This window comes from Zonotrichia leucophrys, chromosome 1 (assembly GCF_028769735.1).
Source record: "Zonotrichia leucophrys gambelii isolate GWCS_2022_RI chromosome 1, RI_Zleu_2.0, whole genome shotgun sequence".
In the NCBI taxonomy this organism is placed as follows: Eukaryota; Metazoa; Chordata; class Aves; order Passeriformes; family Passerellidae; genus Zonotrichia; species Zonotrichia leucophrys.
The window spans coordinates 112,534,105-112,543,462 of record NC_088169.1 but is presented as its reverse complement, the minus strand read 5'-3'; the positions used below and the strand labels follow the sequence as shown (position 1 = coordinate 112,543,462).

General features: G+C 45.4%; 1 protein-coding gene across 11 annotated transcripts; it reads left to right on the top strand.

Moving 5' to 3' along the window:
• The first annotated feature begins 68 nt into the window (after window positions 1-68).
• LOC135455071 (golgin subfamily A member 6-like protein 2) lies at window positions 69-5,809 on the top strand. Of its 11 annotated transcripts, XM_064727916.1 has the most exons (5): window positions 69-196; window positions 535-1,331; window positions 2,096-2,170; window positions 4,534-4,604; window positions 5,046-5,809. In XM_064727916.1, exons 2-5 carry the CDS (start codon window positions 950-952, stop codon window positions 5,172-5,174), a joined length of 657 nt encoding a protein of 218 aa, XP_064583986.1. In that variant the 5' UTR covers window positions 69-196; window positions 535-949; the 3' UTR covers window positions 5,175-5,809. The 11 variants fall into 11 exon arrangements, 6 of the variants coding, with proteins under 6 accessions (XP_064583986.1, XP_064584003.1, XP_064583994.1 ...); XR_010442259.1 differs by lacking the exon at window positions 4,534-4,604 and having other exon boundaries at window positions 75-1,651; window positions 5,048-5,809; XR_010442261.1 differs by lacking the exon at window positions 4,534-4,604 and having other exon boundaries at window positions 75-1,663; window positions 5,048-5,809.
• The last annotated feature ends 3,549 nt before the right edge of the window (window positions 5,810-9,358 follow it).

The following is a 9,358-nucleotide window of genomic DNA, read 5'->3' as shown; positions in this document are numbered from 1 at the left end:
AATCTCCTCTCTCCTTTCCAGCCTGAGACCATATTGTCTCAGCAGCGCTAAAGCCAAAGCCATCTTCCCTCACAGATATTGAATCCCAATCAGTATACTTGGGAGATGCCTCAAAATCAGATGTTCAACCAGGATGAAGTTTGGAACTTCCCAGGGAGCCAGCTGGAAGTGCAGAAGTGAAGGAAAGCTTTTGCAGGTGGGTCCCACTGGATGCGTGCTGAAGGCAGGGATGTGCATCCCTTTTCCTGAGGGGAAAGAATGTGCAGAGGCTGCTGCTGAGGCTCTGAAAGGAGCTGGGCTTCTTCAGGGAGAGGTGTGCTGCCTCAGCACAGGCTGGGAGTGCATCCAGCCACTGCCTTGTCCTGCTTTAAAATATCAACTGGAGCCCGAGCTCCAGGGGTGGGGAGTGAAATCAGCTGGGTTCCAGGGAACTCTGCCAAGTGACCCCAGGGACATCAGGGGAGATGGGGGATGAGGGTTTTAAACAGCAAGTTCTATGGAATATAGACCTGTCCTTGTCCTGATCCCACTCAGCTTCCCTGGAACCTCTGCTGGCTCCTGACACAGCTGGTGCAAAAGTGGTACCTCTGCATGGGAATTTCCACTCTCCATGAGGCGCTGTCAGGTTATTCCAGCAGGAATTCATCAGGGAATGTGGGGCTGTGGGTACAACTCACCTGAACTAGCAAAGCTGATAGCAAACCCCAAATCCAGGCACCACATAGAGAACAATCTTTGTGCTGGCCTGTCAGCTAAAACCCCTGGGCTGGGAAATTTCTGCAGCCAAATACATGGAATGCTCTAAATCCCAGTAGCCAGCATTCCCCAGGGGGACAATCCAAGTCCCAGGGTGGCAGCTGGTGTCCTTCCCCTGCTGCTGGTGGGACAAATTCCCCTCAGAACGGGCAGGAGCGGGCCTGGGGAAGTGCCGGGAGGTGAGGCCGCTGCAATGTCACCTGGATCGGGAGGTGAGGCCGCTGGAATGTCACCTGGATCGGGAGGTGAGGCCGCTGGAATGTCACCTGGATCGGGAGGTGAGGCCGCTGGAATGTCACCTGGATCGGGAGATGAGGCCGCTGGAATGTCACCTGAATCGGGAGGTGAGGCCGCTGGAATGTCACCTGGATCGGGAGGTGAGGCCGCTGCAATGCCGGCTGAATCGGGAGGTGAGGCCGCTGCAATGCCGGCTGAATCGGGAGGTGAGGCCGCTGGAATGTCACCTGAATCGGGAGGTGAGGCCGCTGGAATGTCACCTGGATCGGGAGGTGAGGCCGCTGCAATGCCGGCTGGATCGGGAGATGAGGCCGCTGGAATGCCGGCTGAATCGGGAGGTGAGGCCGCTGGAATGCCGGCTGAATCGGCTGGGAACATTCCTTCCCTGCAGGAGCCAGAGCAGATCCCTCCTGGCCAGGCTGGGGGCAGCCGCTGGATCTGCTCTGGGGTAGAACCCCCTGCCCTGCCCTGCCAGCAGCCCTGACTCTGCTTTCCCTCCCCGCTCCTCAGGGTGTCAGCGCTGCCGTGAGGGAGCTCAGACCCAAAAACCCCACAGCCCACAGAGTGAACGATCCCAACAGAGAAATGCAGCGTTGTGATAAAAATTCTGTTAAAAAGGCTGTGACAACACTGTAATGGGATTCCCAGGAACCTTCTGGTTTGCTCCTGGGTCTGTTTTTATGTATTTTTAGTCCCTCAATGGGCAGTTTGTAGAATTTATTCTGGGACTCCGAGGTTGAGCAGGGCTGGCTTTGGATTGGCCTTCACCTCTGCTCCCACTTGGGCCGAGCTGGGCGGACTCATCCCCTCAGCTCTTCCCTCCAAACCATCCCTGACTCATTTCCCTGCAGGTGAACCCGGGTTTGGCCCCAAGCTGTCCCCTCCCCGCCTGCCCTTGCCCTCACGGGGTCCCTTCTGCTCCCCACAGTGCCCTGGGGACACCAGGGAGGTCCCTCTGCCTTTCTCTGCCCCTCTCCAGCCCCGGCCGCTCCTCTGCTCGCTCTCTCTGCCCCTGTCCCACACAGCGGGGCACAAAAGGGCAAAGGGGTCATTAATTCAATTAATTCTGCAATTAATTAATGTATTAATTCCAATTCCCCAGTGAGAAGAACACGAACTCACAGCCACCGAGGCCTGATGGGTTCCTGCAGTGAGAGCTCAGCACACATCCACAGAGGTAAGTCCAGCATCTGAAGGAAAAAACAAAACACAGGCGAAAAAAGTGATTTATTTTGCTTCTAAGTTATTTCAAGTTCTTAAAGCCCAGCCAACGTTTGCTCTTGATTTTGGTTGGGTGAATTGTGAGCAGTGGGCACAGGTCATGCCATTCGTGGGGGCAGAAAAAGTAGATTGGGCTCACCTTATTTCAAGTTATTAAAAAAGACTTATAACTCTTTAAACACAACACCCTTCAATTACCATAATGTTTCTTCCTTGATTTTAACTGAGTCTCAGTATATTTTATAAAACTTAAAACAACACCTCCTCCTTAACAGACTCATAAAACATTAGACAAAAAGTCCTAATACCAGTCTCAGGCTTACACAAGAGACCCTCCCCACAACCAAACAAAAAAATCAAACTAATGTACCAAAAGTAGACCTTATTAACATTAAAAATACAGTTCAACCACATCCAAAAATAACTCCAAATTTATTTCCTCCAAACACCAAATACTCTTCAAATTCTAAATCAAAAACTCTTTAAAAAGTAACACAAACCATTAAAAATTATTCAAATATCAAAAACCTATACATAAATATTACTCAAAGCCCACAAAAATATAGAACGTTCTAATCAATATCCTAAATACAAAAAAAGCCCACTATACAAATTAGTACCATTCTAAATAGAACATAAATAAAAATCTTTTACCAAGAAACATAGCTCCCAATAAATAAAACCACCATGTAAGGATATAGGTAGTAATAGTAACCCAACAATCTAAGGTTTCTCCAAAACACTTTCAAAACTTCAATATTTATAAATAACAACCTACAGTAACTCAAGTATTAATAAAATCGAACAAAATTAAACTTCACTACATTTAAGTCTAAATAGTCTTAAATTTCATTTTATCACTGTAATGGTCTAATAAAATTAGGTTTATTATTCCTTACTATCAGAATTAATTAATTCTAAATCTTATTTAATGAAACTTATCCTAAATTTTATTATAAATCATTTTTCCAAACTATAAAGTATATAGTTAATTTTCTTAAAAAAGTAAAACAACTCAAATTAAAACAACTACAATAACACTCTAACAAACACCTACTCATAAGTAAAAAAATACAGTTGATTACATCATCCATTTCATAAAAAATCTGTTCTTCATTACAATGTCTAGTTTTTATCTTTTGTAAATACCACCAAAAAAATAGCAATTACTATTAATATCATACTATTTTAAAATTTTTACTCTATTTCCGTAATACATAAATATTTTTAGAAAGTTACCTTAGGTTCTCCAAACACTTAGTACTAATAGGCTAATTATAGAAAATTATTAATTTTATAATAAACAAAATTTATAAAATTTTATTATAATATTTACAACTGACTTTCACATACTTTACCATCTCTTTATGTAATTACCAAAACCACATAATTTCAAAATCCCACTTTTTTATTCTCTAACTACTTATACATCTCTGAAACCAAGTGAACTCCCTAACTAATCTCTACACTAACTCTGTCATTTAACCTAATATTATCTCATAATTTTACATATTTTTCAAATTTAACAAAAAACTTCATTAAAAACCTCCTCCAAACTATTAATCCTATCACTTTCCTCAGTTATTATTATTACAAAAACACTTCTATAAAAAATCCAACTACAACAATAATTTATTTTTCTAAGTTTCATACTAAGTATTCAGCCTCTCCTACAGCTACATTTCCTGCCCCCTCACACTCTCAGTATCCAAATCCACAATCCTGTCTGTAACCACTTTCAAATCTTGAAAAAATAAGTTTACTATACTCAAAACATCTCTATTCTAAAAATACTTTTAAAAACCCAATTATTAAATGATTTAATTAATCCTTAATCCTAAAATTTTTACTCATAACTACTATTTTTAAAAACATTACATAAAAATGTATTAAGTAATATCCACCAATTACAGTTTAAACTACAATCAAACCCTAATTCTACCGAAATAAAATAATTAACAAAAATCCCAAATGTTTGCTTTATCAAAAATAAATTTCAAATAATTTTAACTTAAGACATTGACTTTATCAATATAACAACTAAACCTATTTTTAACTATTATGTAACCTTCCACTAATTTAAAATTTATCAACGGTTACAAACTCTGAAATAATATACAATATTTTAATACTTAATCAATATATCATTTCACATGTTACTAATTGTATATAATCTAAATAATTCCTAATTAATTTAATTTTTCTCTTTACTGCATACATTATTTTAATCTAATATTTCTCCATACTTATAACAAAAATAATTAGAATAATATCTTAAATAAGTATCTCACAAATCTCCATGCTATTTTATAAACCAAGATGCATCAGTAGTTTATTTCTCAGATGAAAACGTGAAGTTTACTTACATCTCAGCAAGTACAAAAACCCAGGTAAGTTTCAATAAAAAACACAAAACCACATCACACAAACAACCACACTGACAACTCCAGCACTAAAAAATCAATGTAAATACAAATGGAAATTACACAAAAATTCCAACTTACACCTAACGTCTTGTATTACACCCACCAAAAACTATTAACTTTAAGTGTCTTTATAAATATAAAAATCAATAATATAAAATTCTTCTTTAATAATAGCCTAAAAATATAAAATTCAATCAAATGTTATGCCTCTATTTAGTGTGTTTACTTTTAATTATACAACTTGACTAATGAACCAACCTAAACCAAACATTTAAATAACTTCAACTAAAGTTTCAAGTTTAAATACTTTGTCACTACTCAAGAAATCCATTCTTTACTTACCTAATCAATATACCAATTACAAATTATCCATATAAATCTATTAATAAAAATTTCTTAATACACAGTGAGAGGGGAGATGTGGGAATTGGAAAACCAGAAACTTCCAGAGACACCCAAAGATTTGATCTGCAGCCTGGGAAGAAGCTTGGATTGATGGAAAAATACAACACACAGGCATTAACAGAAAAATAATAGATAAAGCAGGGAGGCCTGTGGCTGTTTCTAATTAATGGCCAATCACACTCAGCTGGCTCACACTCTCTGTCCCAGCCACAAGCCCTTGGTATTCATTCCTTCTTTTTCTACTCTTAGCTGGCCTGCTGATGAGATCCTTTCTTCTATTCTTTTAGCATAGTTTAATGCCATAGATACAATAAAATAACAAACGAGCCCTGTGCCCCACGGAGTCAGGGCCTGTCCCTTCCCTCACCCTGCCCTGTGAGCAGCCCCGGCTGGGCTGGCAGCAGTGGCAGCCCCAGGCAGTGAGGGCAGCAGAGAGGGCAGGAGGAGCCCTGGGTGCCTCTGACTCACCCACAGCAGGGCAGGGCTGGGCTGGGGCCTCTGGGCTGGGGCTGCTCAAACACCAAAGGTTTGGGCAACGCTGGGAGGAGTTTGGGGATTCTTCCTGGCCTGAAAGAGAGGAGGAAAAGAAAATTATTGCACTGTGGAAGTCAAAGGATCCAGCTTTCACACTTGTGCTCTGCTGGCTCACTGTGGGGTTTTATCCATGAGAGGTGACACCAATTCAGACATAACAGTGCCCTTTTCCAGCATTTCTATTCCCAACCATTTCAGACATTAAAAGGAAGCTCATTTTTCTTATTGCATTCTTTGCCTCATTTAACAGAACCATTTTTATCTCCCTTGTCAGTCCTTTAGCACTGGGCTCTGTACAAAGGGATGGTGCCTCACAAGCAATCCCAGAGAGAAACCCCTCCAACGCTGCCAGGGGAAGGTTCCAAGGCACTCCAGAGCACAGCCAGCTGTCCCTGCCCTGCCAGGCCACACAGCCCTGTCCCATCCAGCTGGGCTGGGCAGGCCAGGCAGGGGCTGCCCTTCCTCTGGGAGCACAGAGAGACAGCCTGGGCAGCACCTGGGAACAGCAGGGGAAAGGCAAAGGGAAAATGCTTTCTGTCAGAAAATGAGTGTCTGTAATCACAACTTCTGGACAAATTCAGTAACACACTTTCATATGATAAATATGGGCCCTGCCCATCCTGCCAGCCCAGGTGAAAGCAGGAAGGAGAGCTACAGGAACAGCAGGAGGGCAGAGTCCCTTACATGGATGGATTTCCCAAAGTCTCTACTGCACTGTACACTCTGTGCTCTTTAAAAGAATGGATTGCTGCTACAAAAATGATATTTTATCAGCCACAGCCAGGGCAGGGTGAGCTACAGCTGCAGAGCCAGGTGTGGGGGGAGAGCTGGAGAAGTGAGGGAACAGGCAATCTTGTCAAAAATAAATCTTGTTTAGATTCACCAGTGCTGGGAACAAGGCAAACACGCTGTCCTGGATGCATCAGGGACACAGTGGCCCTGCTTTGGCTGTTGTCCTTTGCCCCCAAGCTTTGGCCTCACCCCTCTCCAGAGGAGCAGGGAATTCCTGCAGGGTCAGGGGACTCTGCTCCCACTGCAGGGATGTGCCCAGGAAAGGAGGGAGCTGCTCACAGTGCCTGAGCAGTGAGGAGCTGTGCCACGGGCAGCTGGGGCTGGAAACCCTCACTCAGGATGGCACACTGGCTGTGCCAGGAAGCACCTGCACTCACCTGTGCCCATTCCTGTGATGTGTCAGTCAGAAATCATGTAACCAGCACCTTGCTCCTCACTGCACCACTTAGAAATACATTAAAAACAGAAAAACCCCAAACAAACCAACCAAACAACACCCACAAAAGAGAGGGCTCAGTGCAGCATCACCTCAATGTTCTGCCCAGGGATGGACAGAAAGGAGGAGGAAAGCTGTTCTGCCAGTGCTGCCAGGTCTGCACCAAGCAGTCTGAAACAGCCAAAATTGCCTCACCTGCACTTCCCTCCCTGCCCTGGCTGCTGAGGGACAGAGGCACCACAGAGCCCAGGCTGGCAGCACTCACACCCTGCTGGCACAGACACCTCCATGTTCCATCTCTGGCCCAACAATTCCAGGATGTTTCTGCTGTCCTGTCACACTTGGCAAATGTCACTGACATTGATGCAGGCACAGACGCCCTGTGTGGCTCTGGGGTCAGAGCCCCTTTGGCACAAATACCCCAGAGAAGGTTGGAAGGAATCTGATAAATATTCCTCACACAAAGCACAATTTATCAGATTATGCTCCTTTCTGACCCAGACATGGGGCAGCTGAGAGGCATTTTAAAAACTTGGATTCCATGTTCAGTCTCATGTGAAGGGTGAGACAATACAGATGTTATAATTCACCCATCACAATCAGCAGCCAACTATTTCCTAATTCCAATACACTGTGTTTCTTGGCCTATCAGCTTCTGCCACACCATGCTGTAAATGCCTTAAAGCCAATAATCTAAAATTACCCCCTGTGAATCTTATTACAATGCATCTTTCATAGTTCTATTTCTCTAAGGTATCCAGTCTTATTTACAAAGTCATCCTTTAAAACTTGTTTCTAGCTCCAGTTCTCTCTCAGCAATGCCTGTCCTATTCCATGGCATTTCTAAGTCAGCATTTCTTATCTCAGAATTTCCATACAGATCCACACTATGTGAGCCTTCTGTCAAACTCTGGAAATTTCCTACACATCCATTTCCCTCCCAGAGCTGTTCCCTGCCCAGCCCAGGGGCTGTGGGTGCTGCTGCAGGGCACAGGGGCTGGAGGAGCTCTGCAGTGTGACATTAAACAGCAAAGCAATTGCCAAGCACAAAGAGATCCATCCTCACCTGCTCTGATGGCTGAATCCCTGCGGCTCATCCTCAGCTGTCCCTGCTCCAGGGAGGATGGCCTGGGCTCACACGCTGCCCTGCCAGCAGAAGGGAAAGGGTTAATGGAGCTTTTGGGCACGTTCTGTCCCAGAGGGGTTGGGCACAGGCACGGGAAGCTCTCACACACACAGAAAGGGTTAATGGAGCTTTTGGGCACATTCTGTCCCAGAGGGGTTGGGCACAGGCACGGGAAGCTCTCACACACAGAGAAAGGGTTAATGGAGCTTTTGGGCACATTCTGTCCCCAGAGGGGTTGGGCACAGGCACGGGAAGCTCTCACACACAGATTATCCCGAGCCAGAGCCCTCCAGGGCACCCTGGAGACAGAGAGCAGGAACAGACCCAGCTGCAGCGCTGATCCTGCTCCTGCTTTCCCCCAGGGGCAGGGACAGCATTCCCTCCCGGCCCCGAGAGCCCCAAGGACAGTCACTTATTGGGGTGGCACTGGAGCTGCCACTTTGCTGCCACTCCTGCCCTAGAGCCAGCAGGTTTCTGTGGGAGCAGGAGTTATTTGTGCAGGTCAGAGGCTGCACATCCCTAGAGCGTTCCCTTAGGGACACAAAGCTTCCCACGTGCCTTTTGCAGTCCAGTTTGTAATTTAAGTGCATTTCGGGAGAGTTTAAATGGGAATGAGGTGCCCCGGTGCCAGCCCAGCATCAGATATGGGGCATGAGGAGACTCACCAGACACATTCCCTGCAGACTCTCCCCTCTCAGCGCTCCAGCCGCAGCATTCGCATTTCTCACCGAGTTCTCTTTCCAGGATTCCCAGCAGGAAACTGGTGGCCGCTTCCAGATGCAAATCCCCAAGGCAGCGCTGCTCCTCTCCCCCCCGAACCCCCCCTGCCTCCATCCTTTCCTCCTTTTATAACCTCCGCCCCACCCAGGATTCACAGGGAGGCTCCCAGGTGCTTCCGAGACCCAAATCATTCCAGGTGTTTCAGGAATTAACAGAAATAAGCTCGTCCCTTTTGGGGTAACAAATTATCTCTTTCCCCATTCCCCCTTCTGTCTCCTGTTCCCTAAGGCAAAACACCCGGATCAGGTGGGGGCCAGGGGAAAATGTCAAGTCCAAACCCAAACCAAAGTTGTTTTTCCATCGGTTTCCCTCAGGCCTGTTCAGTTTCCCCGCTGTTCCTCGGCCACAGGAGCAGGTTCTGTCTGGGACCCGTGGGGTGGCACAGGGACCCCCATCCCGCTGCCAAGGTTTTGGAGCCTGTTCCATGTATAACTTTAGATGTCCTCCACATCCCAGCAGCTCTCCAGGGGGAAGGGGACACCACACCACTGGGGGTACTGAGGAGTGACTTCATCCAGCCACACACCTGCAGCTGTGGCTCACTTACCTGTTTTTCCCCATGCCCAGTTTCCCAGGTAACGTTTGGCACCAGAAAGCAGCCAAGATATTGCAATGCTCTGTTAGCACTACAAACCAGAGGCTGGA